Below are 23,638 nucleotides of genomic sequence, written 5' to 3' on the forward strand. Positions count from 1 at the left end.
GTGTTGTCAATCGACACCTGATTATGGGCCCTACCATTAAGAATGGTTTATTTCTTCAGCGTGTCACCCTTAGAGAAAATTTAATTTTCATTTGCAAGTGACCACTGATTGGAGGTAGCCTATGTGTTAGGTAAGAGGACAGGTGTCCACTTCTTCCTTCAGCTCTTGGACTCCATCTGGTGCAGACATATGCAGACGTTGTGCATGCTGCCACAGTCTCTGTGAGTTCATCTGCGTGCAAGTGCTGTTGTGTCTGGAAGGATTTGATTCCCTGTTGTCCTCCATCCCCTCTGGCTCTTACACTCTTTCTGTCTCATCTTTTATTTATTTATTTATTGAAAAAAAATTTCCGCCTCCTCCCAGCCTCCCATTTTCCACCCCCTTCTCCCCCTTCTCTCCCCCTCCTCCCACTCCTCTCCCCCTCCCCCCACTCCTCTCCCCCTCACTCTCCAGTCCAAAGAGCAGTCAGGGTTCCCTGCCCTGTGGAAAGTCCAAGGTCCGCTCCCCTCCATTCAGGTCTAGAAAGGTGAGCATCCAAACTGGCTAGGCTCCATAAAGCCAGAACACGAAGTAGGATCAAAACCCAGTGCCATTGTCCTTGTCTTCTCATCAGCCCTCATTGTCCGCCATGTTCAGATAGTCCGGTTTTATCCCATGCTTATTCAGTCCAAGTCCAGCTGGCCTTGGTGAGCTCCCAATAGATCAGCCCCACTGTCTCAGTGGGTGGGTGCACCCCTCACTGTCCTGACTTCCTTGCTCATCTTCTCCCTCCTTCTGCTCCTCACTGGGACCTTGGGAGCTCATTCCGGTGCTCCAATGTGGGTCTCTGTCTCTATCTCCATCCATCGCCAGATGAAGGTTCATCTTCCACAGTCCCTGGAGCCCTGAGGGGAAAGATTTGATAAATACATCCCTTTTAGGGACCATAATTTCCAAGGGTATTGAGTTTAAACTGACAATCAAAAGCCTGCTTGGGACTGACCTAGTTCCTCTGCATGTCTGTTACAGTTGTGCAGTTTGGTCTTCTTATGGAAATCCTAACAAAGGAGTTGTTGTCTGTTTCTGACATTTTTGCCTGCTTCTGGGACTCTTTTCTACTTCGTTGTTGCATCATTCATTCTTAATATGAAGAAAGGGGCCTAGTCTTATTTCAACTTGATATGCCATATTTTGTTGATATCCTAGGGAGACCTTCCTCTTCTGTGCAGAAACAGAAGAGGAGTGGATTAAGGGGGGGGAGGCTGGGAGGAGTGGAGGATGGGTATCTACATATATATGGAAATGTTGTTAATAAATGAGCAAAACCGTTGTATTCGTGGAACTCAATATGTAATTTTCAGCTTCCATCAAAGCAATACTACAAAGTCCTATGACAACAGCAAATTGTATGGTAAATTTGAAATATAACGGCACTTCTGCAGAATCTCTCCTTGAATATATGAAATGTCTTATAAAATTTAGCATTATAAAGAGTATCTTGATACAAAAGTAATATTTATACTTTGGTGTGTTTAGTATACTTCAATGATTGCTTTTGAAAAAATTCATTATTAGAACAAATAATATAATTCACTTTAATATGTACATAGTCCTAATCTTATTTTCAGGTTATGGAATAGAGAATTACCTGAAAGACTCCAATACAGGTTTTTTAGTTGGTGAGCTTATGCTTACAAAGATATGTATGCAAAACTGCACAGTCATCTGCTGGGAGGCCTGAGGTTGAAAGCATGACACAGTTATGTTCACCATGGAAAAGTTCTGTTATCCTGCAATGGTGGAAACACAAAATGAATATATACTTTATGTGGCTAATCTATTAAGTGAGTGACTCCTATAAATAAGTGCAAATGAAGGATCTCATGCAAGTAGGCAATGGTATCTTCACCAATAGTGTGGTAAATGCTGATTATTATGAAAGCCAAGTAGCCAATTCTTCTGATTCACATAAGGAGTTCATGAAGGTCAGCTTCTTTCTGCCTGTTTATAATTCATCTTCATTTATTGACACCATTCTTTTGATGCTTTCTTTTTATGATTTTTTTCTTGTCTATTGCATCATCCTTGAAAACTTACCTTGGTGTGAAAGTTGAGTCTTTTTTCAAAACCCAGGGTTGATCTCTTCTCTTCCGAAAGATGCTAGTCCATGTGATCAGTGAGAGGGATTGCAGAAAGTTCTACCAAGGAATCAAGGAATTTTATCAGTATGAAGTCTCATACTGTCTTTTGAATGTGTTAATATATTCTGTCATAGTATGCTTAATATCTAGTATGAAGCAAATTATTAAAGTTGAGAAAACTTATTACATTGCCAAAACATTCACACATATGTCATTTTGACTTAGAGTTAACTTTTATTCTAGTATTAGTAGGAAATTTGGCAACTTAATTATGTAACTTAATTCATATTTATGCTCACAACACAAACATAACAGGGATTCAAACAAATTTCCAGAAGTTATGCATGAAATTCTCTGGGTATTGTACTCAAACCATTTTTTCTACTATTTCTCAAAGTTCAGTTTTAGAAGGAAGGTTGTGGCTTGCTATTGGTGAAATGGTTGATGTAGTGGACATAGTTTCTTTTTTATGGGTAGCCATGTTATCACTAAGTAGCTGAGCCTCCACTGTTGTCAATCACTGTAGAGGTGGCTTACTAATAGGGTAGGTCTAAAGCTTCTCTTGGCTACTGTTATAAATAAAGGTCAAACTTGGGGAGTTATAATCAAAGATACAAGCAAGAAATTCTGAAGGCATGAAACAAAGCTGAAAGGACTTGACACTTGAAGGTGGGGGACTTCAGAATGGCAGGACATCCTGTGTCACTCATTCAATGGAAGTAAATTACCCTATATGTTCTTTCTCGGGGCTCAGCAACAAGATGTAGATTATGTGAGCTCTCTCCTCTGTGTGTAAGAGAGACTGGCCAGCAGCACTGAGCAAGGCTGAAAGTGCCTAATGGGGTAATTGGTCATATGAAGGGCTTCTCTTACTTGCTGAAGGACACCAGGGTGGGAGGTGGTGTCCAGGATCCCGTAAGCACAAATGGCCATGTAAGTTGCCTCTGCCTTTGAGGATGTGGCATTCACTCCTTCCTTCAATGGCCACCAGATACCATGGGTGCTGTGGGCGTATTGTCTAGCACATTGGCAATAATAAAGGTTAAGCAACGATTGATACACGGCAGCTCTTACCTGCTCCTCTTCACTCTCTATATAAAGCAGACTAGAGTTTTTGGCATTGCAGGACACCAAACTGTCAGTCCAATTTTTTTTCTGCACACTAATGTAATAACAATTGTGGGAATATGACACCCACTCCTTTGGACAAGAACCACAAGGATGTCATGAAGAAAGATTATTATCTAGAAGCAACAGAAATTTAACAATGGAAGTTAATTTACATTTGCATAGTTTTGTGCATCCAAGTATAAAATATAGCCATGAACTCCAGATGTTGATCCTTAAAAAACAAAATGCAGACTCAAATATACTCAAGCACAGCAGCAACCTCTGACCCATAGTTATGTGTCCATATAAAGCATATGAATCCAAAATAAATTCTCTCCCCACAACTCTACTCAAAATTGCTGAGCATAACATCTATTCTAGAATACCAAATTCATTACTGACTCATCCTAGACTGTAAGTAGGGAATTTAAGCCAATCACAAAAACTGTTGTATAGTTATTTTACGTAATTATTTCTTCTTATTGAGTGACAAAAGGTATTATCATCTTTTAATGTTTGTTTAGGAGATTATAGCGTTCATATTTCTAGATCATTCTCTTCCTATAAATACATCATTATCTTTGCCTGGCCTAAGTTAGACACAAAATATAACGTGTGCAAGCCTCAGAACTTTGGCAAGTGAAGTTTACTATTCTGACTTGTAATTAGGAAGGGGTGGGTTTGCTCCTTTAGTTTAGTATCTGGAGGGTTAATGTAATTCTTAGTAAATTTAACATCTAAATTAATCATAACAATTCTAATCCCTTAGTTTAAAATTTATGTGCTTTTTGAATTAGAATAATACAGAATACTATTGTAATGGTTATGATATGAATAATGTGGTAAACACTTTGGAAATAATTAGTTCAAAAAATTTTTAAGTTTAAGCATTTTTACAGTCCAACACATATGGTGACAAAACACATTCAAAACTAGTTTATTTCTCAGTTAAATTTTCTAAAGCATGTTGTTAAATTTTAAAGTCATAATTGATATACTTAAAAGCAAACATTATAATGCTCCTTTTCTTTATAACGATGACAAAATCAGAATCAAACTTCCACATTTAATCCATGTATGTACTTGAAATTAAAAGCATTTCCCTCACTAAGACGAAGTATTGAAAGACATATCATCATTAAGGACGAAAGCTCCTTTATAATTTCTCAAAAACATGCTTACATGGAAAGACAATTCTGGTCATTATCACCAAGGTGACCAATAAAGCAAACCAGACAAGACCCAGGATCCCAGAGATGAGCTTCTCTGGAGGTGATAAAATTTCTGCAGAGATAGAAAATGGACACAGATGTTCACAGCATTTACACAGAAGAGAACTCAGAGAATCAGAAGAATAAACACAGTCCCCTGGCCGTACCCTTTGCTGCAATCGGTCTGTAGGCAATATCATTGCATTTCCAGTGAATAAAATGGTCATATATTCTTGCAACACGGAGTTGAAACTGCTCAAATTTTAAACATAACGGCATGGGTCAGCTTAGAGTTTCCTTTTCTTCCAGTAAAGAGTCTATTCCTGTCTGCTTGCCAGTTACCACCCCAGAACAGTTAGACTGAAGGTCCATTCAATGCCTTACTTTTGCAGTGGCTGTGCTTGTTGTTCTTGAGTTGTTTCTGGGAAGCATTATGAAGGCTGAGTTCCATCAGCTGATTTCCTGCGGGGTCACTGAAATGGAGCTGTGAGTGCCCCTGGGTTTCCTTTGCTGCTTCCCTGGGTCCTGAGCCCCATTTTCGGTTCTGAGCAGATGACTCATGACTCATGTCTACAGCCCTGTGAGGAGCTATGGTCATTCTACTTAAGAAGACATCCTGATGCAGTCACAAAGGAGGAGCCCAGACAACTGTAGTTTTTGTACAAATGAAACATCTAATTTTACCTTGGGCCTTGAGTTCATGTGTTACAGTTTAAAAACATACTACAAATTTGACAAATTATTACAAATAGGGAAAATAAAAAGCAAACAAATTAGAGATAAAAAGTTTTACAAATTGAGGGTAAATTTATACATTGAATTTAGTTTCTGTATGTCCTCAAACTCACCCAACATATGTCCCCAAAGTCATGAAACATAATATCCTTTTTGAAACAGAATAATTATTTAAATCTTGTCATGTAAAAACAGTAGCATATTTGAGGCAATTGATACCAAATGACATAATGCCTTTGTGAAAGGGTTCAATGCTATAGCAGAATATATTATGTATCAATTTGATATTGTTTGAATTTAATAAGAAATAGAAATATAATGATCTAAATAGTGACTAAGAACATTGACATATTTAATTGTCTACATTATCTTATTTTGGGTAAATACTTTATATGAGTTTAATAAAATGAACCATGAGCTACTAAATTTGCATCTATTTGGAGTAATAAAAAAGTTCTGAGAAGTTGCAAAAATAATTAAAGGTACTGTAAATATTGGAAAATATTTTCTGTCGAAATAAACACATATAAATTAAACAATATTTGAAACAGTTCAAAATTATTCTTTTCAAAAGAGATTTATAGTATGTATTTTATTTGATGAAATAATTTGTTATTGATTTAATGGCTAAACTTTAAAGCTCACAAAGAGATAAAGTAAAGGCACTACATAACCAAATATTGTTAGTTCATACTTACCCGGAGAACATGTGCTTGTTAAAATCAGCCATTTTATCAGACTACTGATTCAGTTATAAGAAGAGTTGATTTAATAATTTAATCCCTGAGTTCTGGAATCAGTGAGATCTAAAATTAATTCTGGCTTTGAGACCTATAGCACATGACTGTTAAACAATTATAAATATTTTATTAATCTAAAATCTAAGTTCAAGTATGTACAAAATAAGCATGTAAGGCAGTTGGTACCCAGCTTGGCATATCAAGCTCTCAATCTGTGTCCTCAAGATACACAGAGCACAAATTGCAATACGAACAAGCAACACTTCGTCATCAGGTCTCCTATAGCTGTAGGTTTAATTATATTGATAAGGAAACACAAACACGAGTAGGTGGCTAACTCTCCACAGACAGCAAGGACAGAACTTTGATACAGTCTTCCAGTGTGTTCCATGAGCTGGATTTCCCTGAGGAGCTTAAAGGCACCCATGCTCCAGTCTGATTCCCTGCTTAGAACTGTGGCTCAGTGGCTCTACATGGAACATTTTAGTGTCCCCTGAACTGAATGGGCTGGTGAGGACAAGGAAGCAGTGAAAAGATCCATCTCCTGTTAGGCTTCCTGTAGTGAGGTGGGTGAGGGGCTCACAGGAGTCCTTTGTGGGTAGAGTAACAAAAGTTGAAAGTCAGTGTCAGAACCCAGGACAACTGTGCCAGTCAACTAAGCAGGCTGCCCCAGGAGGCTCAGGGTGAGTCACGAGTGGAAAAGTAGATTTCTCACTAATGTGTCTCTGAAGGCTTAACAGGAAATTCTCATACCCGACTGATTTTGAAATCAGTTTTTCTCATCACACCCTTACAATGTTGGTCACTTTGTCTTATTGAAAGAACATAGTGGTCAGCTAAGTGTGTCATTTTCCGAGTACCTTACAAGAATTGCTATGTGTTCTCAAAAGGTGAGAGAGGATTAATCACCAAGCTTCTTCTTTCAAGAGATTCTTAGACATGTTTTCCCTTTTACTGAAAAATAATTTTTTATACAGTTGATTCTGACTGCAGTTTCTCCTCTCTACCTCTTCCAGTTCCTACATACCTCCCCTCCCTTCTGAATCCAAACCTTATTTTTCTCTCATTGAAAACAAAAAGGCATCTAAGAAGTAATGCTAATATAAATAAGTATAATATATAAAATAAATCATAATAAGAGAAAAGAACTGAACAAGATCAAAAAGAGTCAAAGGAAAAGTCAAAATAAAAGTACAAAAAATGCATATAGATGCACAGACACATACAATCACACTCAGGAGTCCCTTAAGAATCCAAAATTGTAAGCTACAATCTTTATAAAGAATCTTTAAGTTAAAAGACAAATAAACAAAAGAAAATGAAAATCTGACTTAAATTTATGAGACAGAACCTTCAAAGATGCCATTGAGTTTTTTTTGTGTTGGCCATCGATAGCTAGACATGAGGTCCACCCTTAAGAATGATTTGTTTTTTCAGCATGACTCCTTTGTACAAAACTAAATTGTCATTTGCAAGTGACCACCGATTGGATGTAGCCTATGTGTTAGGTATGAGGACAGGTGTCAACTTCTCTCTTCAGTTCTAGCACCCCCTCTGTGCAGACACATTGCAGGCCCTGTGCATGCCGCCATGGTCTCTGTGAGTTCATCTGTGTGCAAGCCATGTTGTGTCTGGAAGGACAGAATCCTTGGTGTCTTCCATTCCCTCTGGCTCCAACATTCTTTTTGCCTTCTCTTCCATAGTCTAGGTATGAGGTATTACGATATGGTAATTTCCCACTCTACACATTGTGCATTTGTGGCTCTCTGTATTTGTTCCCCTCTGATACAAAGAGCAGATTGTAAACTGGACAGTGGTATGCATGCCTTGAAGCCCAGCACTTGGGAGGCAGAGGCTGGCAGATCTCTGTGAGTTCAAGGCCAGCCTGGTCTTAAAGAACTTGTTCCAGGACAGGCACCAATGGTACACAGAGACATATGGTCTCAAAAAAATAAAAAAAAAAGAGAAAAAAAAGAAAGAAAGAGAGAAGATTCTCTGATAATGGCTGAGCAAAACACTGATCTATGAGTATGACAGAATGTCACTTACGAGTCAGTTTATTGGTATTTTCTTTAGCAGAACACTAGTGTTTGGTTGCACCCTAGGTCTATGGCCTATCACGTCCCATGTTCTTAGACATCTAACAGCATTGGGTTATCGATTCCATCTCATGGAGTGAGCTTTAAATCCAATAAGATATTGGTTGGTTACTTGCACAAGCTTTGCACAACTATTGCACCAGCATATCTTGCATGCAAGTCACTTTGTAGCTAGGTTGGTGTCTCCTTTTCTTCTTTAGTAGTGATCATAATTCCTTCAAGTATCATGAACACTAGTCAGTAGGGATGAAGTCTCTAACATAGGCACCAGCTCAACTTCTCCATGTTTCATGAGTTGTGTACGGGTTGTTTTCAGCAATAAGGCTTCAGTGTTAGTTTGTAGAAAGCCACTACTATCCTAGGCAACAGCTTTGCTTGTTTGCATGATTCCATGGAAGGATTCTTATATTTTATTTTAAGTCTCTCTCTGTCTCATGTCTCAGGAGGCTGCCCACACCAAATATTATAGTTATATTGTATCAAATATATCATAAAAATTCACAAAACATTATAAAACTCAAAATACATTGTCAACTAATATTAAACTTGATGTTTGTGTAATCAATAATTATCCTACATCTAATGATGTTACAAGAAACACAAAAATCATTTCACATTTTTGTTCAAATTCTTGAAGTCACTACATTTTATTTCATTTTCAAAGATAAATTTTTGTTTAAAATACCTTCAATGAAATAAATGTTAGGTGAGTAGATATCATTGAATATTATCAATGTTATGCTATGTCAGTAAAATTAAAATATTAAATATGTAGTTATATAACTATTTTATCCTTAACTCCTTTGAGACACAATTGTTTAAATCTTGCTATGTAAAAACAGTAGCAAATTTGAAGCAATTGGTACCAAAGAAAATAGTGATTTCAAGCATTTCCTTTGAATATTGTATATGAATAATTGTTTTCCTAAAGTCTTTATCTGTGAAGATTCATTGACTAATTTTTATTGCTTATTTTCCCTGAAAGTGTTGATCACTTTTGTGTAGTCTGAGATCAAGACAAATAAACCTGTGCAAATATTGGAACTTTGTCAATTATTGTATATTTTGCTGGGGTTTATTGATGAGAAAATGGTCTGTCTTTAGTTAAAAGAGGTACTCTGAAATAACTAATATGCCTACAAATATAAATATTAACGTATTAGTTTGAAATATGTTTTAAAATTTATTTATTTATTTATTAAAGATTTCTGCCTCCTACCTGCCACCGCCTCCCATTTCCCTCCCTGTCCCCCAGTCAAGTCTCCCTCCCTCGTCAGCCCGAAGAGCAATCAGGGTTCCCTGCCCTGTGGGAAGTCCAAGGACCACCAACCTCCATCCAGATCTTAAAAGGTGAGCATCCAAACTGCCTAGGCTCCCCCAAAGCCAGTACGTGCAGTAGGATCAAAAACCCATTGCCATTGATCTTGAGTTCTCAGTAGTCCTCATTGTCCACTATGTTCAGCAAGTCCGGTTTTATCCCAGGCTTATTCAGACCCAGTCCATCTGGCCTTGGTGAATTCTCTATAGATCATCTCTATTGTCTCAGGATGTGGGTGCACCCCTCGCGGTCCTGAGTTCCTTACTCGTGCTCTCTCTCCTTCTCCTCCTGATTTAAACCTTGGGGTTGTAGTCCGGTGCTCCAATGTGGGACTCTGTCACTGTCTCCTTTCATCGCGTGAAGGTTAATATCCAGGAGGATAACTATCTGTTTTTCTTTGGGTTCACCTTCTTATTTAGCTTCTCTAGGACCACGAATTATAGGCTCAATGTCCTTTATTTATAGCTAGAAACCAAATATGAGTGAGTACATCCCATGTTCCTCTTTTTGGGTCCGGCTTACCTCACTCAGGATAATGTTTTCTATTTCCGTCCATTTGCATGCAAAATTCAAGAAGTCATTGTTTTTTACTGCTGAGTAGTACTCTAATATGTATATATTCCATATTTTCTTCATCCATTCTTCCATTGAAGGGCATCTAGGTTGTTTCCAGGTTCTGGCTATTACAAACAATGCTGCTATGAACATAGTTGAGCATATACTTTTGTTGTATGATATGAGAATATATAATAAAAATAATTTAATACAGAAAATTATTATAGAAATTAAACTTTGAAGGACAATATTATGAAAACATAAAGGTCAAAACTACCAAACATTGCAATAGTTAATTTAACAACTTCCAAATATTAATTAACATCTTCATAAATGTTTGCAGAGGCATGTCTTAGAGTTACAAGATCATAACATATAGATATAAAAACCACTAAGCAATAATTCTGTCATTATTCTTTTGATGAATTCTGAAAAAATATTTGACTAAGTTTTAATTACATAAATATGAAAATCTATATACAGAGACTTCCACTGCTCAGAGTGAAAACTTCCCTATAATCATCTAAAACCTTCTCACAGGTGATAATTGTGTTTGTCACCATGAAGTGAGACATTTAGAGGGATCAGATGATCCTTTGGAGTCCAGTCACAAGTTCATCTGAAGGGAGCAGGAAATCTCTAGAGGGAAATTGAAGAAACGAGCAACATGGAGGGAGACAGCTGCACAGGAAGTAAAATGCATGGAGAATAGAAAAAATAAACTCAGACCAAAATGACACATTCACAAATTTAATTTTCTATTTAGAATGGACATTTGCATTTCCAGTAAATGTGTTATTGAACACATTTGAACAAGCAGTCTCTGTTTGCATCCTTTTTTAGTGGCTTAAAACTATAACCCAAGCTACTTCAGAAGTTGAGGCTGAAGTGTCTTAAACTCAATAACATACTGGTCTATAGAAATAGATGCGTGTTCCAGGAATGAAACCATGTAAGACCCAGGAACAAAATAAAAGCGTGAAAGAATAATATGGAGTAAAGCCCTTGTCTGGCATGCAATTTTCAGTATTAGAAAAATGCTCATAAGTAAAAATATCACGACTTTGAAGCAAGATCACATAAATAGCTTAATTACAATGTCCAGAATATTACTGAGCCTACTGATTAGATGTATTCATTTTTTATTTTCTTTTATAAATGATAAGTCAGGTTTTTATGAAAATTATGAAATATAATGGTCAACGTCTAGAGGCTACATAGCTATGAGGATAATATTTCTATCACACATATAGTAATTATTTTACTATCATGCTTGTATTTATTGACTACTATTAGTCTTTAAAATGATATACCAATCTTTAGTTTGAATGGCTCAATAGTTCTGAGAAATCTTTAAAGTTTTTAAGAAACAAGCATTTTATGTTTGAAAATGTTATAAGACATTAGACTTACCCATACAATATACAATATCAATATCAATCAAAAGGGACAATGTTATCTGACACCAGGATTGTTTATGGCCAGAAATTCTCTGCAAGACTGAGCTAAAACCAATCTAAGTTTTAATTCCAGAAGTGAATGAAATTTATTTTGACCTGTATAGTCATTGCCCACATAATGACATTCTGTGGTCGAGAATTTATCCTCAACTTGCCCAGCATCTGGGATAATTCCCAGTAACACAGCAAACAAACCAAACAAGCAGCAATGTGTAAAGTACAAGTGACATCTTCCAATAAAAATAGGCTCTATTTATTAACTAAGAAAAATGGGCTCAAAATAAGGATCTGGATTAAGGCCCAATGTTACTTTTGCCATATAAACATTGAAAAAATCCCCAAGCTGTTAGCCACTTCTACTCCCAGCCTTCTTTGTGGAAAAGAGGTTGGTTATTACTTTGAAGAGAACATTCTGTGAGGTTAACATTCCTGGTGGTTTGAGTGATTATCTGTGAGCACAAGAACCTACATTTCTCCTATAAGGAAAGTACTTATATTTCCATTAATTATGCTTCATTTTTATAAACGGAATCTTATTTTAAGTGCTCCATATATGTGCTCTATACATGTTCAATTCATTTTGCTTACATATTACTACACTTAAGAATTAAAGCTGTAAATTAAAGCAAACCATGTCATATTCATTAATGTTCCTTTTTTTGTTTGATATACTTATACCTATTAACATCATGAACATTAACTTGGAGCTTTAAATTATATAATCCTACATAATTAGAGCATATAATTATATGCAATGATATGGTCTTTCTCTTTTCTGTCATCTAACTCTGTGAAATCTCTGTTCACATAATGATATAATAAAAATATGAAAACCAAGCAAATGATTTAACATAACAACAATAATTAGAATTTATTCTTGAATATATGGAAAGTAGCTTTTTGAATAATATGAAAATGTTAGTCACATTTTTTCCTATTATGCGTCTCTCAGTATAATACTGTTAAAATAATTTTCCGTTGGCTCTTGTTAAAGTAATTTGGAAGCTAAAGATGAATAATTTGGAAGTAAAAAAGAAGTAAATGTATTTTTTACTATGATACCAAAATTAATTCATCTCTCAGGAATTAGTAAACAGAGTCAGCACTTGACTACAACTAAAGGAAACATTTGAAGTTCTTTTAAAGGTAAACACTTCCTGTGAATTAGAGCCTTGAAATTGCAAAACAAAGAATAGATGGAACTTCTGAGTGTCCTTAAATAGATAGTAAATAGATGCAATATTGGTGGCAAAATATCAAATTTGTAAATTTGCTATTATAAGGATACAATTGTAGTAGGAGCTGCGGGTTGCATTCTGCCACCCAGCTCCCACCACAAATTATATTCTTTTAAACACTGCGTGGCCCATTATATCTAGCCTCTTCTTGGCTAACTCTCGCACCTGGACTAGCCCATTTCTAATAATATGTGTAGCACCCCAAAGTGCGCTTACCAGGAAGATTCTAGCCTACATCCATCCTGGGTCGGAGCTTCATCGCGTCTGCCTGGGAGAGGGGAGCATGGCGTCTGTCTGAGGCATCTTACCTCACTTCCTCTTTTTCCTAGCATTCTGTTCTGTTTACTCTACCCACCTATGTTCTAACCTATGAGGGCCTAGCAGTTTCTTTATTTTTTAACAAATGACTTTCCTCCATCATACAATACATCTTAGCATTTCAGGAAAAACATATAGAATAAACAGTGAATAAAAGTAGAATGTTGTTGGAACTTTTGTTTGTTTTCAAAAGAGCAAAATTACTAATTTGCTGGATTTTTAAAAATTTTTTATTGAGAATTAAAAAAAAGGTTTCTACCTCCTCCCAGCCTCCCATTTCCCTCTCCCTCCTCTCGCCCCTCTCCCCCTCCCCCCCACTCCTCTCCCCCTCTTCTCCAGTACAAAGAGCAGTCAGGGTTCCCTGCCCTATGGAAAGTCCAAGGTCCTTCCCCCTCCGTTCAGGTCTAGGAAGGTGAATATCCAAACTGGCTAGGCTCCCACAAAGCCAGAACATGAAGTAGGATCAAAACCCCATGCCGTTGTCCTTGGCTTCTCATCAGCCCTCATTGTTTGCCATATTCAGAGAGTCCGGTTTTATCCCAAGCTTTTTCAGTCACAGTCCAGCTGGCCTTGGTGAACTCCCAATAGATCAGCCCCACTGTGTCAGTGGGTGGGTGCTCCCCTCAAGGTCCTGACTTCCTTGCTCATGTTCTCCTTCCTTCTGCTCCTCATTGTGACCTTGGGAGCTCAGTCCGGTGCTCCAGTGTGGGTCTGTGTCTCTATCTTCATCCATCACCAGATGAAGGTTCTATGGTGATATGCAAGATATTCATCAGTATGGCTATAGAATAGGGTCATTTCAGGTTCCCTATCCTCAGCTGCCCAAGGAACTAACTGGGGACATTGCCTTGGGCACCTGAGAGCCCCTCTAGGTTCTAGTCTCTTGCCAACCCTACGGTGGCTCCCTTAACTAAGATATGTGCTTCCCTGCTCCCATATCCAACCTTCCTTTATCCCAATCATCCTGTTTCTCCAAGTTCCCCCCATCCTCCCCTTCTCACTTTTATCTCCCCATCTCCCCTTACTCCCATCCCACCCCACCCCCCAGATCCCAATTTTTGCCCAGCAATTTTGTCCACTTCCCTTAGCCAGGAGGATAACTATATGTTTTTCTTTGGGTTCACCTTATTTAGCTTACTTAGGATCACAAATTATAGACTCAGTGACCTTTAATTATGGCTAAAAACCAATTATGAATGAGTACATCCCATGTTCATCTTTTTGGGTCAGCGTTACCTCACTCAGGATAGTGTTTTCAACTTTCTTATATAAATAAGAAACTCTCAATAGAAAAAGAAAAGATGAATATAAAAAATGAAAAATGAACCAATAATGTACTCTCATAAGATGATAATAACCATTATAAGAGATGAAGAAGAGTGTTTGGTAATGATAAAATTGCTATGCCAACCACAATTAATATTTCATTAACTGTTATGTACCTCAAATAACCTAAAATATAATATAACACAGCCTTTAAGAGAGGAGTTTAATCCCAAATGGGAACTAGACACTTCTGCACCATACCATGGCCAGTAGATTAATCTATAAGGATATGGAAATACTTAAACTGGAGTCAGCATGGGAATTCGCTCATATATTCACCTCTGTGAGTCTAGAAGGCTTAGGTTCTTAGGTAAATTTGAGAAATTTCCTTAAAACTATACCAGTATTTTCAAGTATATAATTAGAAAGAATTTAAAGCTGAGTTGTCTACACAGTAGCTGTGGTAGCCACTAGTCATGCTTACATATGACATTCAAACTGTAGTTATTCAAAATAAATTTAATTAAAAAGTAAATAAAATATAAAACAAGTTCACCAATCATAGAAGCCATATCTACCACAGTCTTAAGTTTATAAAAAAAATCAATAAGTGGCCCAAATTTTAAAACATGTAGCTTCTAAATCAGAAGAACACTTCTAAATAATGATGAGACAAATAGATGATCATAATGACTTTTCACAATTAAGAATTACAAAATAGCACAATTTTTCTTATGAAAAATTGATTTCTTCAAAGGCAAAATTACATAAAGGAGACTTTAATATGACATAAATTCATAAAAAGTGAAATCAGAAAGAAGTTTCAATTCTCAACAAATGAAGCAGAAAGTGGAAAACAATAAACTGCAAAATAATGATCAAGAAAAAATTACAACAAAAACGGTCAATAAGAAACAAAGTCGATTCCGTTGAAGAGAGAGATAGCCAAGTTTGGCAACACACACATATAAGTCTCTGCTCTTAAGAGGCAGAATGCTTGCTGACAGTTTGATGTCAGATTGTGCTAAACAGTTAAACACTATCTTCAAAACAAAAGAAAGGGTTTGGGAGGACTCAGCAGGTAAATGCGTTTGCCACCAAACTTTTTGAACTGAGTTTAAACCCTGACTCCCATACAGTAGAAAGAGAGAACCAACTCCTGTAAACTGTCCTCTGACTTTTGTACATGGGCAATGGAATGTGTGCCTGTGTGTGTGTGTGTGTGTGTGTGTGTGTATGTATGTACTGACAAGCATGCAAACACAATAATAAATAATAAATGTGAAAGAATATTTAAAAACAAAAGGAAGAAGAAATAGACTCAAGACATTGATTAAAGGGCCATGAAAAAAATGTTACAAAGTTGAAAATATTTTATGTGTGAATTTATTTTTTTTCCTTACAAGTTTTGAAGACTTATAATACTGAAACTATATAAAGAAATCATTTCAGAAACATTGCCAAATTTATTTTAAGAGGCCACAGTCACACTGGTACCCAAAGTATAAAAAGACTAAACAAAAGAAGAGAATTACAAACCAATTTTCCTCATTAACACTAACATGGATGCATAATGCTCAATAAAATACTTGCAAATTGAATCCAAGAACACTTCAAAAAAAATCACCCACCAGTATCAAGTAAGCTTCATCCCAGAGATGCAGGGATGGTTAAACATACAAAAAATGGTCATTGTAATCCACTATAAAAACAAACTGAAAGAAAAAAAACACACATGATCATCTCATTAGATGCTGAAAAAGCCTTTGACAGAATTCAAAACCCCTTCATGAAAGTACTGGAGAGATCAGGGATCCAGGGGACATTTTTACATATAGTATAAGCAATTTTCAGCAAGCTGATAGCCAATAACATATTAAATACTGAAAAATTCAAAGCAATTCTACTAAAATCAGGAATAAGACAAGACTGTCCACTCTCTCCATATCTAGTCAATATAGTACTTGAAATTCTAGCTGAAATAATATGAGAAGTGAAGAAGATCAAAGGAATACAAATTGAAAAGGAAGAAGTCAAAATTATACAATTTGCTCCTGATATGATTGTATATAAAAGTGATTTCAAAAGTTCTAGCAGGGCACACCTACATCTGATAAACACCCTAGTAAAGTGGCTGAATACGAGATTAACTTTAAAAAGACAGTAGTTCTTTTAGATATAAATTAAGTATGTGCTTCAAAAGAATTTAAGGAAATATTACCCACCACAATAGCTTCAAATAATATAAAATACCTTGGGATAAATCTAAACAAGCAATTGAAAGACATGTATGACAAGAACTTCAAGTCTTTGATGAAGATATCAGAATATGGAAATGCTTCCTATGTTCTTGGAGCAGTAGAAGTATCATAGTAAAAATGAACATTTTACCAAAAACAATCTACAGATTCTATGCAACCTCAATCAAGATTCCATTCCAATTCCACAGACATTAAAAAAAAAATTTAACTTCAAATGGAACAACAACAACAAAAACAAATAGGATAGCTAAAATAGAACCAAACATGACTGGCAAAATGTTAATGAGATTATTCTTAGTGATATTCTGCTATACTCAAAGATAAGTACCTGACATAAACACCATCAGAGAGCCACCAAGTGGAACTTGACAAATCTTTATGGTGAAAGTGGAAGAATGACACCACAAGAAAAACCACACAAGCTATTAACCTGGACCTAAAGGGGCTCACTGAGACAGAACTGACAATCAGGGTGACTGCTTGGGACTTATCTAGTTCCTCTGCATGTATGTTACAGTTACGTAGATTGGTCTTCTTATGGAATTAATAGCACAGGGAGTAGTGTCTGCTTCTGACACTTCTACTTACATTTTGAGACCCTTTTCCTCCTACCAAGTTGCCTCATTCATCCTGAATATGAGGGAAGGTGCCCAGTATATTTCTACTTGAAATACCATATTTGTTGATATCCCAGGTAGACTAGGCTTTTCTGAGCAGAAACAGAAGAGGAGTGAATGGTGCAGGGGAGAGAGGTTGGGAGGGGAAGAACAAGTGTATGTACATATATATGGAAATGTGGTTTATAATGAAAAACCTAGTTATACTAAGGCAACTCAGTTTATAATCTTCAGCTTCCAGTAGAATAGTTCTAGAATGGCCTATGACAATAACACATTGGATGGTAAATTTGAAATGTAACAAAACTTCTACAGGAACTGTTCTTGGATATAGGTTATTTGTTATAAATTTAACATTGTGAGTATATCTTGAGCAAAAATGTTGAGATACATAAGTAATATTTGTACTTTAGTGTGTCTAATATGCTTCGATGGTTGTTTTTGAAAAAAATCATTATTAGGACAAATAACATAATTCACTTTAATATGTACACAATCTTAATCCTATTTTCAGGTTATGAAAGCAGCATTACCTGACAGATTCCAAGTGCAGGTGTTTTAGTTGGTGAGCTTATGCTTACAAAGATATGTATGTAAATCTGTACACTTATCTGCTGTGAAGCCAGAGGATGACAGCACGACACAGTTTTGTTCAACATGGGAAACTTCTCTTATCCTGCAATGGTGGAAACACGAAATGCATATATACTTTATGTGGATAATCTATTAAATGAGTGACTCCTATAAATATGTACAAAAGAAGGATCTAATGCAAGTCGGCAATGGCGTCTTCACTATGGTGTTATAAAGTCTGATTATTATGAAAGCCAAGGATCCCATTCTTCAGATTCACATGATCAGTTCATGAAAGTCAGCATCTGCAATGGACCAGCTCAACCGGGGTACTGTGCGATTTCTCTTTGTATGCTGTGAATACCATTGGTTTATAAAGAAACTGCTTTGAGCCAATAGCAGGGCAGAGATAGGCAGGGAAACTCAACTGAATGTTGGGAGAGAGAAGACAGAGTCAGAGAGAAGCCCTGTTGCCCTGCTGGAGATAGACCAGAACTTTTCCCTGTAAGCCACAGTCTTGTGGCAAAGCACAGAATAATGGAAATGAGGTAAATTAATATGTAAGAGTTAGCCAATAAGAAGCTAGAGCTAATAGGTAAACCAGTGATTTAGATAATACAGTTTCTGTGTGATTATTCTGGGGCTGAGCAGTCAGGAATAAACAAGTAGCCTCCTCTCACAACACCAGAACACTGTAAATGAGGGAACAGGGTCTCAGGAATAGGTGAATGACAAACAGACACAAGACTCAATGGAATTGCATCTGAATGCGTATTTACTAGGCATGATGCTCATCCTTTATACAGAAAAGATTGCTTAAAAGCATGTGTTGTTTTACATGTGTTACAGATTATTTTTAGAATCATTAGATCAGATACATGAGAAAAGATTTTCATCAGACATATGTTCCTAGTGACAGTCTGTGGTTGGTCATCTTAGACATGGCTTGGCATTAGTTTTGATATAAATCATTAGATAGACTATGAATTTATGGCATTTTGAACTAAGGGCAAGTAGTTGTGGTAACCAGTCACACAGACTACAGTATTTTTATGTTTTTGCAGTCTATACAGAAGAACTTCTTTCTATCTCCTCCACATTTCTAACTCCCCTTCAAACATTTCCCCAAAACCAGTCTCAAGAAGTTACAGGCATTTATATCTCTCTTCTATCCTTATCGCATTTTTGTTGAATCTGTATAAATTGCTCAATTAAGTTTGTCTTTTTTTCTCTATTTACTAAGCACTAGATTAAACCAGGAAACCTTTTTCCCTTGAATGCTAACCCATCTTCTTCCATTAGCATCATTACTCCTGTATACGGCAATGTCTCATCAGTAGACTCTGGAAACTTAAACATACTATCTTTCTTTCCAGAAGAAAGAAGACTGTATTCCTTCAAACATAAACAGGTAATCCCAAAAGTGCAAGGGCTCCAATGCAGGAAGCACAGCACACACACACCCCTTCTCTGCAGGCATGCTTCCTTGAAGCTTGTTCTACATCTTACATGCGAGATCACGTAGACTTCGCAGGAGGTGGCTTGACAAGCATCATTAGCCTGTCAATAATTCAGCTTCATTTACAGACACCATTCTTTTAAGGCCTTCTTTGTATGATATTTTTCTTATCTATTGCATTATTCATGAAAACTTACTCTGGTTTGAAAGTTGAGTCTTTTTTCCAAACCCAGGGGTAATCTCTGCTCTCCCGATAGACACTAGTCCATGCAAACAGTGAGAGGAATTTCAGAAATTCCTACCAGGGAATCAAGGAATTTTATCAGTATGAAGTCTCTTATTATTTTTTTAAATGTGCTAGTATTTTCTTTCATAGTATGTTTATTATCCAATATGAGTCTACTTATTAAAGTTGAGGAGATTTCTTACATTGCCAAAACATTCACATATGTATGTCATGTTGACTTAGAATTAACTTTTAAATGTTTATAGTTATAAGTTTTATTCTTCTATCAGTGGGAAATTGGGAATTGATCTATGCAACTCAATAGATATTTATGCTAAAAACACAATCATAACAGGTATTCAAACAAATTTCAAAAGTTATTTATGAAATTCTCTGGGTATTATGCTCAAATCAATTTTTCTACTGTTTCTCACAGATCAGTTTTAAAAGGAAGGTCACGGTTTACTATTGATGAAATGAGTGATGCAGGGACATAGTTTCTGTTTTTTGAGTACCATGTTATTACCAAAGCTGAGCCTCAACTACTGTCTATCACTGTAGGAGTGGATTACTGAAAGGGTAGTATTAAATCTTCTCTTGGCTACTGTTATAAATAAAGGGCAGACTTGGAGAGTTCTAATAAAAGACACAAGCAAAGAATTCTGAAGGCTGATACAAAAAGCTGAAATGTCTTGACATCTGAAGATGGAGGACTACAGAATGGCAGGACAACCTGTGTCTCTTGTCCAGTGAAAGAAAATGACCGTACATGCTCTCTCTCAGAACCCAAACAACAAAATGTAGATTATGAGATCTCTCCTCCATGTATAAGACAGACTGGCCAACAGTATTAGGCAAGGCTGAAAGCATCTAGTAGGGTAATTCTTCATATGAAGGGCTTCTCTATCTTTTTGAAAAACAGCAGTGTGGGACCTGGTGTCAGGGATCCCATAAGTACAAATGGCCATATAAGGTGCCTCTTTCTTTGAGGGTGTAACACTGACGTCTTCCTTCAAGCACCACCAGATAGAGTGGGTTTTAGAATGTTATGCTTGCATAATACAGAAGTGTAACATTGCAAACTGCAAATCGATGCAGGAGCATAGATCAATGATTTGCTGAAAGAACAATAGTGTTGGGTCTCAACCTTCCAAATGCTGCCATGCTTTTATACAATTCCTCATGTTGTGATGACCCAAAACCATAAAATTATTTTTGTTTTCTACTTCACAACTGTAATACTGCTATTGTTATGAATCTTAACATAAATATCTGATATTCCCTATGGTCCTAGGTGACCCCTGTGAAAGGGTCCTCCACCCTTAAAGGGATACAACACACAGTTTGATAACTACTGAATTGCAGGATTTCTATGCAAAAATGAATGCATTTGTCTGATCACAGTCTTTTAAACTCAAAGACATGTGCCTCAAAAGTCAACTTTAAGCGAGTTCCACAGTCATTTCTCTGTGGGTCCTGCATGTCCAGTTTCTCCATCATAACATCCAGCATCCAGGTAAAAGCAATTTCCTGTCCAAATGATTAGAAAACTCCAGATTAAAAGGTTTTGTGCAGGAAGACCTAGTGAGAGTATGCATAGGGAAGGGACACTAAGGAAATGAATATTTCTGCCTAGTTCTCTTCTGTGATTGCCTCAACCTGTTCATGTTCTAATCAATATTAACTCTCATACACATATAGGTACTTTTGTGTATGGTAAAATTAAATGGCAAAGTTAATTTCAGAGTAAATGCACTTATACAAGAATGGATTTCATAAAATAAGAAATATCTGGATAGAAGTATTCACTACCAGTATACAAATATACATAAAATGTTCTAAAATAAAGCAATGAAATGTTATAAAGAGTTGTAAATACATGAAACATGTGTAAGAATATGAATCTACTCCACACACATCATATCTACAGGAAAAAAGGTTAAGCAATGATTGACACACGGCAGCTCTTACCTGTTCCTCTTCACTATCTATGTAAAGCAGACTAGAGTTTTTGGCGTTGCAGGACACCAAACTGTCAGTCCAATTTTTTTTCTCCCCACTAATGTAATAACAACTGTGGGAATACGACATCCACTCCTTTGGACAAGACCTACAAGGCTGTGCTGAAGAAAGATTATTATCTAGAAGCAACAGGAATTTAATAATGAAAGTTAATTTATGTTTGCATATTTTTGAGCATCCATGTATAAACTATACCTATGAACTCCACATGCTTGTCCTTAGAAAACAAAATGCAGACTCAAACATACTCAAGCATAGTAGCAACCTCTGGCCCATAGTTTTATATCCAATCATTCTCCTCCTATAAGTACATCATTATCTTGGTCTGGCTTAAGTTAAACACAAAATATTATGTGTACAAGCATCAGAACTTTGACAAGCAAAGTGTACCTTTTGGACGTTTGTTCAGCGAGGATCGGATCTGCTCCTTTGGTTCAGTGTCTGCAGGGTTAAGGTAATTCTTATTAAATTATTTAGTAAAGTAAAATGGTGAAGAAAGATTATTATCTATAAGCAACATGAATTAAATAATGAAAATTAATGTTTTTTTAGTTTTGGACATTTATATAAAGTATTTATCTACACAGCATAGACTCTGATAAATAAAAAATATACATTCAAGCACACAAAGAATAGAGTCTGTCCTATAAACCCAGTGTTATTCATCTGGCTAAACTAAATACACAAGGCTTTACTCTAAAATTTTCAAAGTCTCTGAACATAAATAAGTTCTATTCTAGAATAGTGAGTTCATTTCTGTATCATCAAAGTTCACCAGTTGGAAAATAAAAGGCATTATTAAAAACTTTGCATGGTTATTTATTCCTATTGTGGGACAAAAAGTTTATCATCGTTAATGTTTACTGATGAACATGTAGTGTTCATGTTTCTAGATTATTTTATTCTTTGAAATCTACTACCATCTTTGCATAGTAGTCAACACAAAATATAATGTGTACAAACATCAGAACTTTGACTAGCAAGGTGTATCTCTCTCGGTTCTAGTCAGGGAGGTCAGGATCAGGTGAGTTAAAATAATTCTTATGAAAATAAACATGTAAAATATTGTAACAATTTTAGGTTTCTAGTCTAGAGATGATGAACTATTTTGAATTAGGATAATGGAGAATACAATTGAAATTGTCAAAAAATAACTAATATGGTGAAAACATTGGAAAAAACTACATCAGTGAAAGCACAAATTTCATCATCTTTTCAAATACAACCTATGACAAAACCCTTTCAAAAAATCTCAATTAAGAGTTTCCCAGATTTTAATCTATGTATTTGTGTTATGAAATCATTAATAAATCAAAAGCAAACACAATAGCTCTGATATTCATGATATTGATAAATTCATAGTAACATTCCACATTTTTAATCCATGTGCATAATTTAATTAAAAGCTACTGTTCTTGATAAGTTTTGAAAGGCATTTTTAGTCATTATTTTAAAAACACACTTACAGGGTTTGGCAACTGTAGTAATTAAAACCACAGCGACCATTAAGGCAAAGCCGACGATGCCCAGGATCACAGTGATGGGTTTTTCCGGAGGAGATGGAAAACCTGTAGAAAGAAATGTAGGGATGAAGAGTAGCAGTTCACAATGTTTACGTACACAAAAAATCCACATACACAGTGAGTCAAACAGGCAAATGTTGACCCCAGATCCTCCTCTACACCGTTATCATCTGTAGGCAGTCTCATCACAAGAGAATGATCGTAAATTTTTGCAACAGAATAACATCCATGTTCACAAATCATAAAAGCATGGGTTGAGTTAGAGCTCTCAGTCTTCACAAGGAGAAACCATTGCCACCTCTGCACCTATCTGAGAGCAGTTACAGTGAGGGTCCATTCAGTGTCTCACCTTTGCAGCAGCAGTCCCTGCAGACTGAGGGATGCTCTGGAGAAGTATTTTGAAAGCTGAATTCCACATAGGTGATTTCCTGTTCAGTTACTGAGATAGAGCTGCGGGTGCCCCTTGGTTGCCTTTTCTGGTGCCTTGAATCCTTCGACACATTCAGTTCTACATAGGTGACTCTTTCATTGCTCATCTCGGCAGCTGAATGATGCCAGGGCCTGTGCCATGCAGCTGTTCACTGAAAGGTACACATTCTGATGCAGCCATGGGTGGAGTTTGGAACATTGGAGCCCATTTTGTGGTTTTAATTTGTAATCTGTTTTTCCCCTTGAGCAATGAACTCATGTGCTGTGGTAAAAATAAATAAATAAACAAATAAATAAATAGAGTTTTGAAAGACAACCCACTTTTGGTAAAATATTTTTGATAGCACAATAACTTTGT

The 23,638-nt window shown here is 36.3% G+C and overlaps 1 protein-coding gene across 1 annotated transcript; it reads right to left on the reverse strand.

The window, feature by feature from the left end:
* Window positions 1-1,651: 1,651 nt before the first annotated feature.
* Window positions 1,652-23,387, reverse strand: LOC121440401 (NKG2-A/NKG2-B type II integral membrane protein-like). Its single transcript, XM_041641168.1, has 6 exons — window positions 23,201-23,387; window positions 22,795-22,896; window positions 21,719-21,769; window positions 21,278-21,429; window positions 2,077-2,177; window positions 1,652-1,769 (listed from the first exon to the last, which is right to left on the reverse strand). Exons 1-6 carry the CDS (start codon window positions 23,385-23,387, stop codon window positions 1,652-1,654), a joined length of 711 nt encoding a protein of 236 aa, XP_041497102.1.
* Between the last annotated feature and the right edge of the window lie 251 nt (window positions 23,388-23,638).

This window comes from Microtus oregoni, unplaced genomic scaffold (assembly GCF_018167655.1).
Source record: "Microtus oregoni isolate MIOR12 unplaced genomic scaffold, Mior012 000002F_ref0000024, whole genome shotgun sequence".
Taxonomy (NCBI): Eukaryota; Metazoa; Chordata; class Mammalia; order Rodentia; family Cricetidae; genus Microtus; species Microtus oregoni.

Excerpts from the sequence above, each read along its gene's own strand:
- LOC121440401 (XM_041641168.1), bottom strand. The coding sequence starts at position 23,387 with ATGAGCAATGAAAGAGTCACCTATGTAGAACTGAATGTGTCGAAGGAT. Across the intron at positions 22,897-23,200 it reads CAGGGACTGCTGCTGCAAAG|GTTTTCCATCTCCTCCGGAA; the intron begins GTGAGACACTGA and ends TTCTTTCTACAG. Across the intron at positions 2,178-21,277 it reads TAGATAGTGAAGAGGAACAG|AACTTTCTGCAATCCCTCTC; the intron begins GTAAGAGCTGCC and ends ATTCCTTGGTAG.